A 21,827-nucleotide genomic window follows, 5' to 3' on the forward strand; every position below is an offset into this window, starting at 1 on the left:
CTGTACAGCTAATGCAAGGCCAAGGGTGTGCATGCTCTTGCTATTTTTGCCATCTCAGAGGCTGAGGCCTCAAGTGGGGATATCCCCATGGTTTTGGACCTGATTAATATAGGCAGTACAGATGGGTAAGGACATTTAACTTCACAGAGTCCACCACAGTGGCTGCAAATGGCCTCACAAGTTTCCCATCTGCACCCTGGAAAACTCTCCTTGGTGATAGCACAGACTTTGTGTTGCACTGGAGAACCTAAATGTTTAAGAGTATTTCTACAGAGATGGTGCTGGACAAAGGGAAGGGAAGGGAAGGGAAGGGAAGGGAAGGGAAGGGAAGGGAAGGGAAGGGAAGGGAAGGGAAGGGAAGGGAAGGGAAGGGAAGGGAAGGGAAGGGAAGGGAAGGGAAGGGAAGGGAAGGGAAGGGAAGGGAAGGGAAGGGAAGGGAAGGGAAGGGAAGGGAAGGGAAGGGAAGGGAAGGGAAGGGAAGGGAAGGGAAGGGAAGGGAAGGGAAGGGAAGGGCCATCAGCACCATCCCCCATGTGCTGTGCCATGGGCCTCCTGCAGCCCAACATCACTGAGTCAGAAAAGCCACCTGGAGAGAAGTTTGTATCATGGATAACTTTTGCCCATGGAATGGGGAGCTTGTAGGGAGCAAGGAGACAAATAGGACCAGTGGAGCAATGTGATCAGGGCAGATCTGTCTTAGATTGGGGTGGAGGGGGCCCTGGAGACTGGCAGAAGAGGACAGTGTCAGATGTGGACATGTTGGACACACGGCCTGCCTTGCAGTGGGGACAAGTGCTTGCTGCCTGTCTCCTTGGGGTCCTGCTGGCAGCGCCTGCCCCTTCCCACTGATTAATCACCATTCTCTATGATAATGAGGTGACAGCTCCTTGAGGGAAACACGCCTGCTAATTAAGCCCTTAATTTGGTGGCACTGCACATTTCCAGAGGATGATTCTCTGCCTGCCAGACTGCAAGAATGTCCTTCCCCAGCCTGGTCATGGCACAGTCTTCTGCCCTTGTGCCCTGACTGTGCTTGAGCCACAGGACTCCACAGTCCCAGACTCTCACCACAGAGGACTAGGGTGAAAGCAGCTGCCTGCATACATCCCCACCTCAGCTGCCACTGCCATCATGATGTTAGAGAGCTGAGCAAGCTACAGGGACACACTGACTGTGGAGCAAGAGCGTGCAGGGCTGCACACGTGAACAAGGGCTCAGCCAAAGTGTGCACACATGCAGGCAGTGCTCACCAGAGACTGTGCACATGCACTGGCAGTGCTCATCACAGGATGTGCTCGCACACAGGCAGTGGACTACCTATCTTGAGGGCAGTGTTCAGTTTGGACTGTGTGTCCATTCAATGCTCACTCTGGGATGTGCATGTCTCTGGTGTATGTTATGTCTTGCTCTACCTGGGAAGGACTAGCTGATGTGTTTGGTCTATGTCCTATCAGCCTTGGGGCAACCGTGACAGGGACCAGGTGAGGGGAAGAGCTGTCTGGCCAGCAGGGAGTGTGTCAGAGTCATTACACACCCAGAGGGCTGTCTGCAAGTGGTCAGAAGAGGCAGCAGCATAGGATCCTCTGCAGTTAGTCCACGGCCTTTACGGAAGGTCAGTGGGAATGCTAAGAGTGCTGAGGTCTACAGGCTGAACAGATGAGGGTCTCTTTTCCCTGTCAAAGGGAGTTAAAGATGCAGAGAGTGTTGATTCTTTGCACCTTGTGAGGGATTTGCACAGGCAGAGTTCTCAGCCTGTCTCTCTTGGCACTTGTGAAGGAGTAGTTTGGATGGTACAATAATGGCTCATGGCAGTGGTTTCCACTCCCAGGTCTTTGCTTTGTCACTTGGCCATGGTAGAGAGGCATCCAGCTTGCTTTGGGTCCATGAGCCCAAAGGCATCAAGGCTGGTGAGGCCCCATCTCTGCTACCCAGTATTGATAGCACCTGGAGTCTGCAGCCAGAGATGGTCCTGCAGGGGACTGGCTTTGGCCCGGATGACCATGGTTTGTCACTTCCTTGCACCACCAAAGCACTCTGCCCTTCTAGTCTGGGTGGAAAAGGCCAGCAAGCAGACAAGAGGCTGCATGGCCAGCAGCTTTGCCAGTCAAGGGACCAGGGCATCTCCCTGGGGTCCCCACTGGCACATTGTCACAGCACAACATGGCATAGCATAGCATTTCCACACCATGCAGACACTCCACAACCATCATCAAGGACAGAGGATTCAGAGGACAGTGCCCTGCCTCCATGTCCTCCACAAGCACACAGGGAACAAGCAGGGCATGGCTGTTGCCTGGAGCACAGGCAGCTGGGGACCTCACAACAAGACAGGAGTCACTGCATTACATGGGACAATTTCCCAGTCATTGCCAGGCTCCCTGAGGAGGCAGCTACTAACTCCACTTGTGTCCTGGAAGGACAGTGGCTCCTTGTCCCCACAAGGCAAAGCCTGACCCCAAGAGGGATGAGACCTGCTGCATAAAGCCAACAGCAGCCTCTCCCAAGCTAATTGGTAAGGTGCTAAACCCTGAGTATTATTCATTGCTGTGATTACACATTCAGATAAGCACGAGTCGTGTAGTTATTGCCATGTGATTACAGCTTGCTCTGGGATTAATCAGGTATTTCTCTCTTTCTCAAAATCCCTGGGAGTCAGTTACAGCAATCTGCAGGAGTAGCCAGAGGGTAGGAAAGAAGCTGTCTGGATAGGGACAGAGATGAACAGAAGTGGGGAGCATGATGATGACAGGGATGGGAACAGGGATGAGAATAGGGATGAGGATGGAGTTGCAGTGGGGATGATGATGGGGCTGAGTCTTTAGCTGTGAACAGGGATTGAGATGGCAATTCCAGAAAGAGCAGGTGAATGAGGCAGGGAAGGAAACATTTCAGGGAAAGCTAAGTAAAGTTTGCTGCAGAAAATGATGTCACAGGACTGTATTAACACAGCAGCTGGGTTTGTCCAGCCCCTGTATGCTAGTGCTCAGTTTGGGGCACAGCTCTGGGGCTCCCAGGCCAGACCGGGCACTTTTCGCAGTCATGGAGTCCTCCTGAGCCGGTCCAGCGTGACCCACCACAGGCAGCACCAGAGAGAACAGCTATCCCACGGCTGGAGCAGTTATCTTCATGCCTGGAGGCAGCTTTCTGAGCAGGAAGGGGACTGTGTTTCACCCATGCACATGCTGGGAAAAGACATGCCTGGGCTCACCAGCACTGCAGACACAAGAGGCAGGTGCCTCTGCAGCCTTCCTTGAGGCTGAAGGACTCTGCCTGCTGGGTTGTGCTGCAAAAGGGCAGCAGGGCACAAGGCAGGTGGCTGGGGAGTGGGCATGGCTCATGCCGGAAGATGAGCAGTCACTCTGGACTTCAATGGGGCAAAGGCACTGTCCTAAATCTGTGGGGTCATCCAGGGAGGATGTAGCTGTTACAGAAGTGAAATGCCTCAGAAATCAAAGCTCTTCTGAGCTGTGGGGCAAGATCCACAACTGCTCACCTCAGGGTGACAGCCACAGCAACAGTATATGCAAGGACATTCTAAGTTTCCCCCAAGAAGCAGTGACTGCGGGGTTTACATGCCACAGCCACTGCTAAACATGATCATTGAATCATAGAATAATTAAGGTTGGAAAAGACCTCCAAGATTATCTAGTCCAACCATTCCCCTACCACCAATATTACCCACTAAACCACATCACTAAGTACTACATCCAACTTTTCATTAAACACCCTGTGGAATAATTGCCTAAGGTGACTTGAACTGATATTCACATTTTAAAGAAAATGTACAGCATTGAAGAAGCTTCCAGGGTGGAGCATAGCTGCACTATATAAAAGTTCCCTAGGTCTCCAGCCTTAGATGCTATCGCACTGGGGGAACCTGGTGTGCTGACTCTAAGGAACAGTACAGAGTGTAGAGCGGAGTGGAGACACTGCGGCTAAGCTCTGTGACCAGATGGAGACCCGATTGTTCTTGTGCACACCGAGACCAATAAATTGCATATTTGCTACCCTTGAGCCAACGATCTGTCATGTTTTTGACAAAATGCTGTACTCTAGTAAACTTTGCTCATTATAATATCATTATAACACCAAAACACACCTCCATCCCCAAAACTCCCTGCCTCCATGGTGCAACCACCCCTCACTTAGCATGCACTCTGAATTTCTTGGAACCTACACCTTTAAATGAAAGCAAGAAAACTTTTTACCAATCATAACCAAGATATGTCTGACTAGAGTTATTCAAGCTCCACCTCAAAGATAGAAAATAATATAAATTGACTTAAGAGAGAGGGGATGTGAGAGAAGATACCATCGTGACACCAGTTGATGGGCTGAGCCTCTGTTCTCTCTCCCCCCCCCCCATTGGGACGCCTTTGGGTAAGATTTGAACACTTGGTCATACCAAGTGCCTCCCTGAGAAACAGAAATCTCTATAGAGACTTTGTGCCTTTTAACACGTTAATAGCCAGGTTGTGTTACTCATACTTTTGGCTGTTGAGTTTTCTTTGTAGACAGTGAATTTATCACTGGCAATCCAAAGAATCTGTGTACCTGTTGCTGTTACCTGGAGATGAAGCTTGCAAAAGAGATAAAGGATAAGAAGAAGGTTTTGTTGTTGTTGTTGTTTGTTTGTTTGTTTGTTTTAAGTACGTAAACAGTAAAAGGAGTACTAGAGATAATGTGGGTCCCCTGCTTAATGAGGGGGGTGTCCTGGTAATGGGGGATGCTGAGAATGTGGAGATAGTGAATGCCTTCTTCGCTTCAGTCTTTGCTTCATACTCCTCCCTGGGACCCCTGGACCCTGGAGGGAGAAGAAAGAGTCTGGGAAATGGAGAAATCCCCCCCCCAGTTGATGAGGGAGTGGTTCAGGAGTGACTGAGTGGGATCAACGCACACAAATCCATGGCACCACTTGACACATGACACCAACCTTGTTGCCTTCTATGATGGCATCACCAGCTGGGTAGATTGGGGAGAGCAGCGGATGTCATCTACCTTGACTTTAGCAAGGCTTTTGATACTGTCTCCCACAACATCCTGCTACCAAAGCTGACAAAGTATGGAATAGATGAGTGGACAGTAAGGTGGGTTGAGAACTGGCTGACTGGCCGAGCTCAGATCAGCAGTGCAGAGTCCAGTTGGAGACCTGTGACTAGCGGTGTTCCCCAGGGGTCGGTGCTGGATCCGGTCTTGTTCAACACCTTCATCGACGACCTTGATGAGGGAATAGTGTCCACCCTCAGCAAGTATGCCAATGATACAAAGTTGGGAGGAGTAGCCAACAAGCCAGAAGACTGTGCTGCCATTCAGCGAGACATGGACAGGCTGGAGAACTGGGCAGGAAGAAACCAAATGAGCTTTAACAAGAGCAAGTGTAGAGTCCTGCACGTGGGAAAGAACAACCACATATATCAGCATAGGCTGGGGGATGACCTGATAGAGAAGAGCTCTGTGGAGAAGGATCTGGGGGTCCTGGTGGGCGACAGGTTGGCCATGAGCCAGCAGTGTGCCCTGGTGGCCAAGAGGGCCAATGGGATCCTGGTGTGCATTAAAAGGAGCATGGCCAGCATGTCAAGGGAAGTGATCTCTACTCTGCCCTGGTCAGGCCTCACCTGGAGTACTGGGTCCGGTTCTGTGCACCTGGTACAAAAAAGACAGGGATCTCCTGGAAAGAGTCCAGCAGAAGGCCACAAAGATGATACGGGGCCTGGAGCATCTTCCCTGTGAGGAAATGCTGAGAGACCTGGGTCTGTTCAGCCTGGACAAGAGAAGACTGAGAGGGGATCTTATTAACGTTTACAAACACCTTAAGTGTGGGAGACAGTGGAATTTGGCCAACCTCTTTTCAGTGGTTTGTGGGGACAGGACAAGGGGCAATGGCCACAAGATGGAGCATGGGAAGTTCTGCACCAACATGCAAAAGAACTTCACAGTGAGAGTGACAGAGCACTGGGACAGGCTGCCCAGGGAGGTTGTGGAGTCTCCTTCTCTGGAGATATTAAAGGCCCATCTGGATGCCTACCTGGGCAATCTGCTCTAGGGAGTCTGCTTTGGCAGGGGGTTGGACCTGATGATCTCTTGAGGTCCCTTACAACCCCTACAATTCTGTGATTCTTCCAAGCTCCACCATTCTGTGATTCTGAAGTACCTGCAAGCCACGCACAACAGAGTAGCTCTGAAACCCCAGGTGATTAGCAACGATATGAAGTTCAACAAAGCAAAATGCTGGGTGTTGCACCTGGGACACCGAAATGCCAGACACAAATACACAGCTGGAGACAAGTGGCTGGAGAGAAGCTCTGCAGAAGTGGATCTGGGAGTGCTGGCTGATAGCAGGATCAACATGAGCAAGCAGAGTGCTCTGGCAGCCAGAAGGACAAACTGCATTTTTTAGGATGCATTAAACACAGCACAGACAGCTGGTCAAAAGAGGTGATTCTCGTACTATATTTAACATCAGTGTGTGCAGTTCTGGTCTCCACAATATAAAAAGAATGTTAAGGTCCTTGAAAGAATCAGAGAAGGGCAACAAAGCTCATAAAAGCGCTGGAAGGCATGCCTTATAAGGAGAGGCTGAGGACACCTGGGTTGTCCAGTCTTGAGAACAGAAAGTTAAGAGGAAACCTCATCGCTCTCTCCAACTTCCTGAGGAAAGGAAGTGAAGAGGACAACACCAATCCCTTCTCCCTGGTAACTGATGACAGGCTGCATGGGAATGGCACAAAACTGCACTGGGGAGGGTCAGACTGGACAAAAATGGAAAAATGTCTACTGTGAGGGTAGTCAAACACTGGAACAGGCTTCCTAAAGAGGTGGTTGATGCCCCACCTCTGTCAGTGTTCAAGAGGCATTTGGGCAATGCCCTCAATAATACGCTTTAACTCTTGATAAGCCCTGAAGAGGTCAGGGATTTGGACTAGATGATCTTTGAAGGGCCCTTCCAGCTGCTCTATTTTATTCTTTTGCATGAGTATGTGAGCTTAGATACAGTCATCTGTACAGAGCTACTGGAACTGCTCCTAAACAAATGCCTTGGGGTTCAGCTTTTCTGCAAGGTGGCAGAGGCCCCAGCAAGTAGAACCAGACCCAAAGGGAGTGAAAGCCTTCTCAGAACAACTAGCTGATATGTGCAAGCTCACTGAAGTGCACACACAAACACAGTGCAGGGAGAGATACATGCACCTGCACACAGGCCAGCCACATGGCAAATGCTCTGCACTCACGGAGGAGGACTGTGGGGGAGAGCAGGGAGTGCTGGATATGGAGGCTGTCCTGCTTTGCCTGCCTTTGATGTCCCTTTGCTATTCACCAGTCTCCTGTGGCCGGTTTCTGTTGCCCTGTGGTTCAGCTCATAGTGTAGAGATAACCTGACACCCATGCAAATTGTGTCATGGAGCAGTTCTCCCCTCACCGTGTGCCCTGTGGCAGAGCCTCTCCTGCAGCATGCTTCTCCCCATGCCCAGGATGATGGACCAGCACTCATGGTGATACATGGAATTATTACACTCAACACTGAAGCATTAAATATTGAGTGGCAGTTAAATGCTTATTAGATAGATTTAAACATTGAGACCCAAAGAGCCATTAAATATGCAGCATGCAGGATGGGGAAATCCAATGATTGACTGCACACCATCTCTGTTGTGCAGAGCTGCTGCAAGCTTCCCAGCCCATTTGAAGTCTCTCTGCTGTAGATGTGTCTGTTCCACCTTCTGAAACGTTATCTCACAGCAGCCTCTTGTAGCTGCAGGAGGTGGGGGAGAAACAAGCTGTGGGAAGCAGCAGGGTGTGGAAGAGCAGCTTAGTGATAGAGATGAGCATAGATCTGGTGCAGAGTGGTACCAAGCAAAGACTGATCTGGTGCAGGCCTGGCCTCACTGCTTCCAGCTATGTCAACCTCAACAGGAATGTGGGAGCCCTGCAGTACAGCCATGGAGCCATGCAGGGACAGAACCTTCCCACGGGGCCAAGTCCTGGGCACAGCACAGCACAGCACAGGGCAGGTAGACCTGTAGGATCCAGGTCACCCTGCAAGTTTTCCTTTCTTGCCACCACACCCTGCACTCCCTGCTCCAAATTTTCCCCAGCACAACACTCAGCACCTCAAATGCACTCTGACAGACACACAAGCTCTGCCCCACCCCATGACCACTGCCTCAGCACCCAGATTCAAGCATCATCTGGTCCAGCCCTGATCCCAAGGGCTGCCACAGCATCTTCCTTGGGAGCTTGCAATGGAGGTCCGGATGCCTCTAGCTGTAGTCCTGGAGCTGTTTAAGGCCTCACATGTTCTCAGATCTACTGTCAGGTGCACTGCCTGGGTACAGATCACCTTCCTGCCCCAGACAGAGCAAGAGAAACCATCAAGCAGCACTCCCAGAGCCACCACTGACCCTGAGGAGCTGTTATGAAAGGTCCTATATGACCTGGCAAGCTCTGAGCTGTCTGTGGGTGGAGGGAAGCACAAGGTTTTTGAGAGGGTGGTGAGCAAAGGAGGAAAGCTGGGCTGCCAGAAGCAGTTTCTTCCCCTGCAATACTTTTTCCTGAACCCACTCCCCTTCAGCCAGAGTATCCTGCTGTCTCCAAGGCTTTCTCAGACTGCCATTCTTCCTAAACCCTTTCTCTCCCATCAGTCTGTTGACTCCCATCCTAGCTGCTTGGATCACCCCACAAGGCATAGCCTCAGAACTCATCTCAGACAGCCCCTTGCTGTGCTTCAGACCCTTGCTGTGCCTGCAGCACAATAATGCATTTGGCTCCCATTTGGGAAAATACCAGCTTCCTCCACATCACTTTGCCTGGCACTGAGAATATCCCCTCTGCTCCTGGCAACCCATGGCATGGCACTGGTGCTGTAAGCAGCCAGCATCATCCTGTGATCTGCTTCCTCTGCTCTTACTCATTCAGCTGCACTCACGGTCTGCAGGAAAAGCATCTTCTTGCACCACATGCCACCTTCTTTATTTAAAATGAGTCACAAGCCATTTCTGCAGGAGCCCTTGTCCCAGCCAATGCCTTTACTTCATGTTCAAAGGACTGCATGCAGCACATCTTTCCCATCACCTGGCAATGAAGCCACTTATTCCAGGGAGCAACTGGGAGCACAGACCTTTGTGGGTGCAGGCAGGGAGGCTGGACAGGAAAAATGAGGGATTGTGGGACAGCAGCTGAGCTGCATTTGCACTGAGACAAGAATGCAAATCATGGGGGTAGGAACAAAGGAGAGGGAGAGGGGCCTCTTGAGATTGCAAAGGGGTGCAGCATTCCTTCAGCGCTGTGGGTTTACATGGGCTCACGGGGAATGGTCTCAGATAATGAGACTATTTTGTCTTGGAAAGGTGTCCAGCTAATTCTGTCTCATCCTGTGGTCCAGGGAAGTGATCCTTGGTGCTCTTTACTGTGGTACAACCCTCTAGGAGTGGGGCTGCAGCCCAAGGTTGAGTTTTCTTTGCCCTTTCTGCCACTCACTTCCCAGCTTCCTGCCAGCATGACTATGCAAGAACAAGTAACGTGACACTGTTCTAAAAAGCAGCCCAGAGGGGTGGCAGGATGGGGCTGATTCTGAAGCACCCAGGACAGAGGAAACATCACCTACCTCCATGGAAGCCAGATGCAGCCACAGCCCTGCTGGGTTCCAAGCCATTATCCCAGTGCAGGACAGAGAAACAAATGCGCAGAGTGGCTCCTGGAGTCCCTGGTCCACTGGGACATGGCAGTGTACATGGGTAGGAGGCAGGCACCTACTCACTGGGCCACGTGCCACTGGCCTGTGAGAGGCCAGCAATGTGGCCAGAGCCTCCTCCTGCTCCCCTCAAGCAGGGCTGCTCGTGCTGGTGCAGGGCAGCAGCTTCTGAGGGTGGGGCAGCCTAGGGACACAGCCTGACCCAGGGACAGCCAGCCTCCCCCTACTGGCTCCCCCCAGACCCAGAGAATTAGCAGCACCTTGGCTTCCCAGCCCACTGCTGGAGGGACAGCAGAGAGAGCTTTTCTGAGCAGGGCTGCATGCACCATGACAGCCTGGATGGCCTGCTGTTGTCAGTCCCTGCCATGCTCTGTCCCATATCATCTCTTCCGACACCATGGTCCTGGCTCGCATGGCCCCATCACTCTTTGTGTGACCTAGGAAGGCTCTGAACTGACAGCTAGGGACAAAGTAGGGGCAGCCGAGCTCCACCACAGCCGCTCTCTCACTCCCCCTCCTCAAAGAGGAATGGGGAGAAAATATGTGAAAAGGGCTCAAGGATTGAGATAAGGACGAGAAAATCACGCAATAATTATTGTAACGGGCAAAACAGACTCGACATAAGGAGATAGTAAGATTTATTGCCTACAACTAACAAGCGAGAGAAGTGAGAAAACAAAGGAAAAAAAAAAAACAAAAGCACCTTCCCCCCATCCACCCTCTTCCACCTCCTCCCCCCGAGCGGTGCAGGGGAATGGGGGAATGGGGGTTATGGTCAGTCTACAGCACTTCTTCTCTGCCGCTCCTTCTCGGTCACTCTCGTCCCCTGTGCTGTGGGGTCCCACCCACGGGATGCAGTCCTTGATGAACTGATCTGGCGTGGGCTTCCCACAGGCAGCAGCTCTTTCAGAACTGCTCCAGATATGGGTCCGTACCACGGGGTCCATTCCTCAGGAGAAAACTGCTCCAACCTGGCTCCCCTACGGGCAGCAGCTCCTGCCGGGTCACCTGCTCCTGCGTGGGCTCCTCTCCACGGGCTACAGGTCCGGCCCGGAATCTGCTCTGGCAGGGGTCTTCCACAGGTGGCAGCCTCCGTCGGTGCAGGGCCACCTGCTCCACCGTGGTCTCCTCCATGGGCTGCAGCGTGGAACCCTGCTCCACCGTGCTACTCCATGGGCTGCAGGGGGACATCCTGCTTCACCATGGTCCTCACCACAGGCCGCAGGGGACTTCTGCTCCGGCGCCTGGAGCACCTCTCCCCCTCCTTCTACACTGACCTTGGCACATGCAGGCTGTTTCTCACTCCTGGCTGCTGTGTGGCGCAGCGTTTTTTCCCTGTCTTAAATATGTTCTCACAGAGGCGCAAACAACATCGCTTATTGGCTCAGATCTGGAAACAATGGGGCCCTTCCCAAACATGGGGCAGCTTCTAGATCTTTCTCACAGAAACCACCCCTATGGCTCCCTGCTACCAAAACCTTGCCACGTAAACCCACTACACAAAGTTGCCCCCAAGGCAAGGGTGGCCAAGCACCTTGCTCTAGGTGCGTGCCTGCCCCACAGTGCCAGGCTGAGTGTGGGCACGTTCACCAGAGGCACAGACAAGGTGTCCAGTGAGATGGTGTGAGAAGCCCAGTGCAACCAGCCTGCTCTCTGGGGTGGGGAGGCTAAAGTAAGTGTGACAAACAGTGAAAGGGGAGCAGGTACCCAGCTCTGCATAGGCAGGCAGGTGAAGATGGCTTCCAGCATGACACAGTGCAGGACATTCTGCAGGCAGTGGCCACACGCACCTTTAGACTGAGCATGGAGTGACTCTTATTGGAGAGGAACTTTCTTGTGAGCTCAGACAGAACCATGCTGTAAGCTTGTTTCATTTAACCTTTCATTTTCAGGCTTCTGTGTGGTTGAGATGACAACCCAGGCACTAATTCTGTGGAGCTAAGAAGATGTTCAGCCTCTCTGGGAAGACCTACCCAGACATGAAGACTGGCAAAAGCTGCATCCATCACTCTGTGCTCATGGAGGTGGACACCATTGCTCTTAGAAAGCTCTGAAGAAACCCTCCTGCATGGTGGAAATGCACCTGACACAGCCCTGGGTACAGATAGGAAAGACATCAGACCCTTCTCTGAGTCCCAACAGCAAGGGGTGTCATCCCATTCCTACACTGCAGCCAGCCCCCAGGGTTAGGCCCCATGACTCCAGCACCCTGGTCTCCTCTTCAGCCCAGTAGGACCTGGGCAGGTGGCTACCCAGTTGTTCTGGGCTTTAGTAGCCTCCACAGAGGCCATGCAGACATAGTGGCCCTTCACCTTGCCATAGCCATCCCATTGTTCTGCAGCCCAGGATAGTTTCAACCAGCTGCACCCCACTTGTCAGCTCTGGCAGGCATCGGCTTCCCCGGCACAGCTTATAGAAAAATTCAGCCTTGAAATGGGTGTAGATGACAGGTGCTAGGTGCCAGGGCAGGATGGGAGAGCAAGGATTTATAAAGGGGAAATCGTGTTTAACCATTCTGATAACCTTGTACAATGAGATGACTGCCTTGGTGGATGAAGGATAGCAGTGGATGTTGTTCAGCTTCAGTTGAATAATGTTTTTCACACTGTCTCCCAACACCCTTGTAGAAAAGCTAACAAAGTATAGATTAGAAAAGTGGAATATGAGGTAGGCTGAAAACTGTCTGATAGGCTGAGCCCAGATGTTGGTAAACAGCAGCATCAAGTCCAGCTGGAGACCAGTAACTAGTGGCATACCCCAGGGGTCAGTACTGGGTACAGCCATGTTTTTTCCATCTGAACACAAAAGAACACTTGTTTTACTTTGAGAGTGACTTGGCAATGGCACAGGATTCCCAGAGAGGTTTTGGAGTGTCTGTCCTTGGAGACAAAAAATCTGACTGGTCACAGTCCTAGGCAACCTGCTCTGGGTGGCCCTGCTTGAGCAGTTTGGGGTCCTTTAAGAGGTCCCTTCCAACAATTTCCACGGGTCCCTTCCAAATTCAACCATTCTGATTTTGTGACAGCTTCTCACAGCACTGTCCTTCCTTGCCAAGGTGAGCCAGCCACTCCATGACTCCTGGTGTCCCACATACCTATGCAAGGGAACGGTCCTTCAGAGATTTTTCTAGCCCTGGGGGCGGGCAGCTGTGTTTTTCATCACAGAACACAGCATAACTGCTTTGCTGTTGCTCTGCAAGCAGTATGCATGCAGAGACAAGGGCTCCATCCTGAGACAGTTTGTTCTGCATGACCAGCTGCCCAGCAGCATTCTCCACCACACAGATCATCTCTGTCACGCAGCCCACGGCATAAGCATGCAGATAGAAAGTAGTAGACATGGTCTATGGAAAATAATGTCAGGAACAGGATTGAAGAGACCCAGCAGGAGACTCCAGCTGGCATGTGAGGGGTGGTACTAGGCTGAAGAGGGACATCCCAGATCCATCTGCCACCTGAAAGCTACAGGATGTCTGCCCAGAACCGCCCCCAGTCCAGGAACAGTGAGGCCATCTGCTGGGGACAATCTCTGCCACATGTCCTCACAGTGGCATAGCAGGGCATTGGTCTAGGACCAGGGCTCCCCATGTCAGGAAGCAGCAGTAACTCTGGCCATTCTTCTGGGAGGGATACAGACTCTTCTGAACTTCATCCCTCTTCCCATGCCCCCGATGATAGCCTCTCCACACACATATCTCACTTGTGCGATTCCGCATCCCTGTTGCTCAGGCAGCAATCATCCACATTCCCTGTGCACTCCAGGCTGTGGCTGCATGTGCTGTTGGCACATTGGTCCCCATTCTGGGAACTCACTTAACTTCTTGTTTATCTACAGGGCCTGGCCCTCTGTAGACAGAGGACTTGGCTTGCTTCTAGCCCTGTCTATAGTCACTGGGTTTTTGCAGTGCTCTGCATAACCAGCACACCAAAACAACACATGCAAGTTCTCCAAACAGCCCAAGCTAGTCAATGTCCCTGGGACCCCATTTTACAGCACCCACCCTTCTGCTAGTTGCAGCACCTTGAACATCACTCCAGCTTAATGATGAGCCCTGCATCCCATCCACCACTCTACAGCACCCTCTTGCCGCTCTGCTTCTCCAGCAAAAGACTCCTAGACCTTCAGAAACAGGCATCTTGAAGCACAAAGAAGAGAGCTGGCTGTTACGCAAGAGATTTCCAAGTGCTCTCTCATGAAATGTGACTGTCCATGTAGCTGCACTCAGCTTCACAATAGTGCCACATGAACACTGATGCTTGGGGCAGAGAAGGGACCAGAGCCTGTCATTGGTGCAGCAGTTGCCTCACCTCTCTTCTGTGGATGTCCAAATTTCCCTCATACCCTACTGCTCTGCCTAGCAAACCCTTGTCCTTGCAGTTCACAGCCCTCAAACTCTACGGCAAGTTTTCCCCTGTTTCTCAGCACCAGGCAGCCTCAGGGACACGCTCCTGTCCCTTCAGCACCAATGTCATGCACCAATGACAGCACCCCTGTCATCAGTGCAACATGGGTGAGACCCAGCTATGAGGGAGCAGCATCAAGCTGGCTCAGAGGCAGCTTTGTGCAGAAGGAGGCACAGGCAGGGTGTGAAACAGTGTTGAAGAGGATCAGCAGCAGCCGCTGCCAGGCCCACCAGCTTTGGCAGGTGGAGGATGAGAGAGATGCAAGAAGGCTGTTCCAGAGGTGCAACCCAAGCTCTGGGAGCTATTCCCGTGCATGTGCAGAACAGGAGTGCTGCCCACACCCCACGTCTACCCCGAGGTTGTCCTCTCCACTCCTTGGTGCTCTCCACCTCCCCCACCGCGAAGCTCCCTCCTTACCTCCCACCCCTCCTCTGCATTGACATGTTAAGTCGCCAACCCCGGAGAAGAGGAATACTGCAATCCGGGGTGTCCAGAGCTCTGTCGGCATCAGAAGTACCAAGGGCATTGCCCATGCTGTTCTCACCTCTGCTCTGCGATCCCTGCAGCTCCTGCCAGCCCAGCCTGGTCCTGGCAGTCCCGGTGAGACTGCCACCCCAAAAGGAAGCTGGTGCGAGGACCTCCCTCGTCCCCTCGTTCCAGGAGGAAACAGGGCTCGTCAAAACGGCAAGTGGCCCTAGGACCTGAGATCAAAGTTCCGGACACACGAGGTGTCTGGTTCCCCCGCAAAGCCCGGAGCTGCAGCGGCTCCGGCTCCCCGCGATGCGCATCCCACACGCTCCCGCCGCCCCGGCCGGCTGCCGCCCGCCCGCCCGGGAAATTGGGTGTCCCGAGCCGCGCCGGCAGTGGGGGTGTCCCCGGGAGGACAACTTCCCACCCCCAGCATGGGGACACAAGGTGGGACAGCCCCCACCCCCGGCACGGCCCGCGGGGGGAAAGGACCACGGCCCTCCCGCACCACGGGGCCGGGACCCCGCGACGGGCGGCGGCGACCCCTGGCGGCACGGTCCGCGTGTGCGCGAGGAGGCGGACAGACGGGGACACACACCGCACCCCGCAAACACAGGTTGCACATCAACACGGCCGCACCCCCACAGGTACACAGACTGCACACCAACACGCACGCGCAACGCACATGGACCGCACACCAACGCGTGTATAACAAACACTATGCACGCTATCACATGCTGCACACCAATAGCTGCACACATGCACATGCACGTGCAGACAGCATGCCAACATGTACACACACACAGCCTGACTGCACATCAACACACAGAGTATGACCTAAAACTAACATGCACACACATTCTGCACACCAATGCACACACACGCACAAACACACTGCACGTCAGCACACACACACCAATACACATTGCACACCAGAACTACCAATTTGTATGTGCACAGAGTGCACATACAAATCCCTTGTACAATATGGAAAGCAGGTACACATGGCATGCACACATTAATCTGAGAATGAATATTCACAGTCTGCACACACAAATCACCGATGCCACAATGAATGTGTACAAGGTGCACTCACACGATGTGTGTACATAGATACAGAGTGCACCCATTCAGAGTGCAAACATGCCTGGTATGTGCACACTCAGAGTGGAAACCACCAAAAGGCAAATCAACACATCTGTGTAATCATGCATGGACATGGCATGCATCACAGGATTCATTGAAACTGCATGTCACTCACTGCTCATCTGCCACAGCTGTATCCAGCCTAGCTCCACAGTGCTCAGACATGCATACTGTCTACAGTAGTTATGTTCTCTGGTGTGTGTCTTTGGGGAGAACCTGCTGGTAAGCAGCTGCAGAGAACAGGGTGGCAGTGAACTTCCCACAGAGGTTACAAAATCATGCTTTGGTGTCTCCTGCTAGCTGTCAGCAGGCAGTGCTTGGAGCCATGAGCTGTGCCTGCCACGTGGCCTGCACACGCTCGTGCCACCAGAAGAGCATTAAGAGGGTGTCTGTCTGGGGCTGGGCTGAGCCCAAGCCCAGCTTCCACCTCATTTCCTGCCTGGAACCCCCCTATGCAGCCACCCAGGTGGCACCGGCACAGCCGTGCCCAGCACCCGGAACCAGGGGCTCTGTGACATCGGTGTTGGCGCTGAGGGCTCCGTGGGCAACGCGGGCACCACACCACGATCGGTTGCTGTGTTGGTTGCAACAAGCCCAGGGCACGAGCAGCTGCCGCTTGCCATTGGGAGTGATGAATGTGCTGCCCTTCCTCCTGCTGCTGGCCATGGGCTGGCTTGTGCAAGGCACATCAAGCAACTGTGTGTGAGTAGTCTGAGGCTTTGGGAGGGAGCCTGGGGGGACCCTTATGGAGTTCACTGGAGGATGTCCCCTTGTCCCCTGTACCACAGCACAGCTTCCAAGACCCCATGGGGGAAGCTCGATTCCTCACCAGCATCCAGGCTGCTGGCACAACTCATCCACAGGGCTAAAGCAGAAATGGGCATGGCCAGAGACAACCAGGGGCCCCACTGTCCACACTGTGCCTCATGGGGAGGGAAGGTGGCTCACATTCACCATGAACAGAGCAAAGGAAAGGTGAGCAAGGCAGTAAAGAGTTTCTGATTACAGGACCTGTGGGCTCCGCCCTATGGCTGATCACTATGGCATGATGCGCGTCGTGGGCGGCACGAATGCCCAGCCAGGGGCCTGGCCCTGGATCGTCAGCATCCAGAATCCCTGGTATTCAGGTGTTGGGCATGTATGTGGAGGGTCCCTCATCAGCCCACAGTGGGTCCTCACAGCAGCACACTGCTTCGAAAATGCAAGGTAAGGGCCCATCTGTTTCCCTGCAATATGGCCAGTGCCTGGGCACTGCAAAACCCAGCTGAGGGACTGCTTGTGAGAAGGCTTGGTTCACGCCAAGCTTCCTAGCAGCTTCCACGTCAATGTTCCTTGTGCCCAAAGCATACAAGGGCTATCACGGCCCTCATACCATTGCTTTCCTTTTTTCCTCCACAAAGCAGAGGAACTGCTGGGCTGCTACAGGACATGGCTCTGCCTCCCTCTGACCCCTTTCTCTATCTCCTTCCAGTTATGTCACGATGTGGCGTGTGGTGGTCGGTGCCAACCGGTTGTCTCAGCTGGGCCCTGAGGTTGAAGTGCGCAATATTAAGCGGCTAGTGATGCATGAATACTATAGAAATATCAAATCAGGGCACGACATTGCACTGCTGGAATTGGACCAACCTGTCTGGTGCAGCTACTATATACAACTTGCCTGCGTGCCTGATGCCTCGCTGAGAGTGTCAGATCTGTCAACTTGCTACATCAGTGGTTGGGGTTCCACAGTGGAAAGATGTGAGTTCCCAAAAACACTTTTGTCCAGAGTGAAAGTTTAGCATGCTGGGGAGACAGGGGTTGGGCTTCCCTGATGGCAGAGGCACAACCCAGGGTAAAGCCAGGGGGAAGTACGCCTACAGAGAGATGGGCCTGACCCATTTCCCAAAGCAAGACAGAAGGGATACATCAGCACAGTGCCTCTCAAGACACAAAGCCAAGACTTAGGGAAGGGGTATACGTAGGCAAGGGGGGAAAGAACTGGCAATGAGTTGCCGGGTGCCAATTCCTCTATCTGCTCGCAGCTGGACGATCTCCTGATATCCTGCAGGAGGCCGTGGTCAATCTCATCGACCTCAAACTCTGCAACAGCAGCCGGTGGTATAGAGGGGCCATCAAGACCCACAACTTGTGTGCTGGTTATATGCAGGGTGGCATCGACACCTGCCAGGTAGGAGCATGCTACAAGTCAGCACACTGCCATGTATTTAGCCCTGACATACGTGCCCAAACGAACACCAGCACATGTAAGCCACCCTTCTAGCTCTGGGTCCCCACCACTTCCACAGCTCACCTCCCCTTTCCCATCTGCAGGTCCTTGCCCAGGCCCCCCTTGTCCCACATCCCCAAGGCTCTGCCCAGAGAGCCCATGCAATGTTCTTGGTGCCTGGTAGACCCACACCTGGAACACCCTTCTTCCCACAGCTGGGATTGTTGCACAAGAGATAGGGGAGAGAGAGAGACCTACCTTCCATGCCCACGACCTCCTCCCAGAAAAGCCACTGTAGGCTCCAGAACCCAAGCAGACCTTTTCTGTGCTGTGAATACTGCTCTGGGAGGAGCTGGGAGAGAGGAGCCAGCTCTGCTGCTGACAGCGGACACCTAGTAACACCTTAGGCTTCTCTCCTCCACTGCAGGGTGACAGCGGTGGTCCTCTCGTGTGCAAAGATAACACTGCTGACTACTTCTGGCTCGTTGGTGTGACCAGCTGGGGGACAGGCTGTGGTAGAATGCGTCGGCCTGGAGTATACACCTCCACTCAGCACTTTTACGAATGGATCCTGGTACAGATGGGACTGCACACATCAGTACGATCCTCTCCAGGATCACGGGATTGGAGTCATTTTATCACTGCCTCCACTTCTTTCCAGAGGCCGAGGCCAAGGCCAACAAAAGCAAGCAAGATTAACTCCTGCCCATTTCCACTTCAGAAACTCACAGAATTCTTTAGTCGGGTGCAGGAGCTCTTGTATGCCCTAAAGGGAAATAATGCTTGAGCAGCAGGCTGAGCATGATCCAGTGCAGGCTGCAGTGTACTATAACCATTTTCTTTGGGGGCAGTATCTGGTGATTCAAAGGCAGCCTCAGTGCCAAAGGCCTGCTCTGTCCTGCCCACTCTCCTCTAGTTTTACTTACTCAAATATACTTAGTTCAAGAAATAAAGCTGCCTATTTTCACAGCTAACCATGCCTCATCCTAATTCAATCTCCTGTGCAAGGCAAGGATTTCCATATGTGGCACTTGCAAAATGAAGCTGTGTGCAGACCATGGGTCACAAAGCAGAAAGAATCACCCAGAAAGTATGAGTACAGACTGGGAGAAGAACTCAGTGAGGGCAGCCCTACAGAGAAGGACTTGAGGAGCATTCAGTGTGAGCCAGCAGTGCACACTTACTGCCCAGGCCAACTGCATCCTGGGCTGCATCAACAGAGGAGTGGCCAGCAGGTGGGGGGAGGTGATAGGCTCCCTCTACTCTGCCCTCGTCAGGCCCACTTGGAGTCCTGCATCCAGGTCTGGGGCCCCCAGCACAAGAAGGATGTGGGGCTGTTAGAATAGGTTCAGTGGAGGGCCACGCAGATGATCAAGGAGTTGGAGCACCTCTCCTCTGAAGATAGGCTGAGAGAGCTGGAGATGTTCAGCCTAAAGAAGGGAAGGCTCCAAGGTGACCTCATTGTGGCTTTTCAGCATTTAAAGGGATCTTATTAAAAAGATGGAGAGAAACTTCAATCAGATAATGACAGGACAAGGGGAGCTAGTTTTAAACTAAAAGAGGGGAGATTTAGATCAGAGGTTAGGAGGAAATTTTTGACTGTAAGGGTGGTGAGACACTGGAACAGGTTGCCCAGAGAGAAGCACAGAATTATAGAATCATTGAGGTTGGAAGAGACCTCCAAGATCGTCTGATCCAATTATTGCCCTACTACCTATGTCACCCACTGAACCATGTCGCTAAGCACCACATCCAACCTTTCCTTAAACACCCCCAGGGACAGTGACTCCACCACTTCGCTGGGCAACCTGTTACAATGCCTGACTACTCTTTCTGAGAAGAAATGTCTCCTAATTTCCAACCTGAACCTCCCCTGGCACAACTTGAGGCCATTCCCTCTAGTCCTATCACTAGTTATCTGTGAGGAGAGGCCGACCAACAGCTCCCCACAACTTCCTTTCAGGTAGTAGATGCACCAATCCTGGAGGTGTTCAAGACCAGGTTAGATGAGGCCCTGGGCAACCTGATCTAGTGGGTGGCATCCCTGCCCATGGCAACAGCAGCTGGCAACACCAAGTGTCTCTAGAGCCAGCTACTGGTGGGGTCCTTGTGTGGGTGTGCATGCAATGCACCAGTGAACTTAAAGGTGGACTAGCGCACACACCAGGAGATCCAGATCAGGAAAGACCCAAGGCCTGTCTCAGTGAGTGGCTGAGGAGCTTGACATCCAGCCACAGCTATTACATGAACTTAATTCCCATGCTATTATTTGAAGGATATGTGAATCTGCTCTGCCTGTGAATCAAGGGAGTAAATCTGCATGTATGTTTCACTACTGAACACCAGTCCTGATAACTGGAGAGGCAGAAAAGTTCTGGGTTGTGTTTTTTGTACTATGTGGGTGCTGGTAAAGGCATTGTTTCTTGTGCACACAAGCACAACATGCAGAGACCAGACGCAGACACACACAGTGTATGCACACCCAGTATGCATATGCACAGTGTGCACCCACCCGCTTGTCTGCATGCATGCACACACTGTGCATCCAAAGTGGTACATGCATATGCAGAGCACACTCCCAGCATATGTGGGGCTGCACTCAAACATACAACTAACAAGCATCCCACAAACTCACAATCCACTCTCATGCACTCAGCCTGTAAAATCTACTCTTACCATTCCCAACCACAGTGTGCCTGCATGTGTCCTTGCAGAGTGGGCTCCCACAGCAAAGCAGCAGTCACTTGGACCTTCCCTTCTAAGCCCAGACACATGGACACTGTTCATCTGTATATTCTACCCCTGCTTGCTGGCATTGGTGCAGCTTGAGGCAGTCACACAGTGCCTTGCTTGGCTCCGTACAACTATGTCACCTGTGCACAGTGCACACAGTCCCACATGTCCTTCCCTGTTCCTTGTCTGGTTCCTGAAACTGTCCTCATGTTGTGCCCTTCCAGAGCACAGAACTGCAGTTGTTCTCCTCCCCTCAGCATCCTGCGTGCCATCCCCTTGTGCCACAGTCACCATGGCCAGGCACTACAGGGCAACCACTGCAATGCCCTATGAATGAAGTAGGCTACATGAATTATACAGCAGCTTTGCCTCCTGCTGCAGTGACAGCCCCCTCATTCTGCCTCTTAGCCCTGAATAATTGATGTCAGTGAACACAGCAGAAGCAGCAGCCCGAGCATCCTACTTGTGCCTTCAGCAGGCACAAGGTGAGACAGGTGGGAAGGCCAGGAGCTATATCAGCAGTCTGAACTGGTGAGGACAGGAAGTGATGGGAAGCTGAGTTCCCAAGCAAATTGTAAAGTGGTTGTAAAAGTGGGATGGGTCTTAGGAAGTGCTGACTAGTAATAATGGTAAAATCCAGAACAGACTGATTACACAGGCTGAATACAAAATATGCTGTATCCACATGACAACATCCAGACTAGGACTTTAGCCAGTTTTACACCTGCTTTGCTTTTGAACTGAAAGTCCTCACCTCTGCCTGCTGTGTGGTTAACCCCATCCCACCACCAGTACATGTTTGTACAAGATCTCTGATCTTGCTTTAATCTCATTTTGGGTATGCTAAACAGATGGTGCTCTTCAGGATCTTAGGCCCCAATTCATTTTCAGTGCCTGTCTTCCAAACTTTCTCAAAATCAGGCACAGCAGCATTCTTCTCAGGTGCAGAACTCCCACCATAAAATTGCTATTGCTCTTTGCATGTTCCTTTCCTTATTCTGATTGCAAGTCACTGACCTTTAAGGACATAGGCTTCTACATGCCAAGCACTGCCAGCAGCCCCTATTCGTAAGCATGGAATTCTGTCACTGCTGTACACGCTTCACTGGAGAAGCACCAGGACTCCCACAGGGCCAAGTCTGCCCTGAACAAAGCTCGCTCTATTGATTTTGTGCCCTGCAGGCAC

At 52.4% G+C, this 21,827-nt stretch overlaps 1 protein-coding gene across 1 annotated transcript; it reads left to right on the forward strand.

The window, feature by feature from the left end:
* Positions 1-16,747: 16,747 nt before the first annotated feature.
* On the forward strand, positions 16,748-21,713 carry LOC311222305 (acrosin-like; the record flags this gene model as incomplete). Its single annotated transcript, XM_084306534.1, has 5 exons — positions 16,748-16,908; positions 17,174-17,439; positions 17,724-17,869; positions 18,336-18,506; positions 21,651-21,713. 5 exons carry the CDS (start codon positions 16,748-16,750, stop codon positions 21,711-21,713), a joined length of 807 nt encoding a protein of 268 aa, XP_084162660.1.
* Between the last annotated feature and the right edge of the window lie 114 nt (positions 21,714-21,827).

This window comes from Netta rufina (assembly GCF_964035555.1).
Source record: "Netta rufina genome assembly, chromosome: 1".
Classification (NCBI taxonomy): Eukaryota; Metazoa; Chordata; class Aves; order Anseriformes; family Anatidae; genus Netta; species Netta rufina.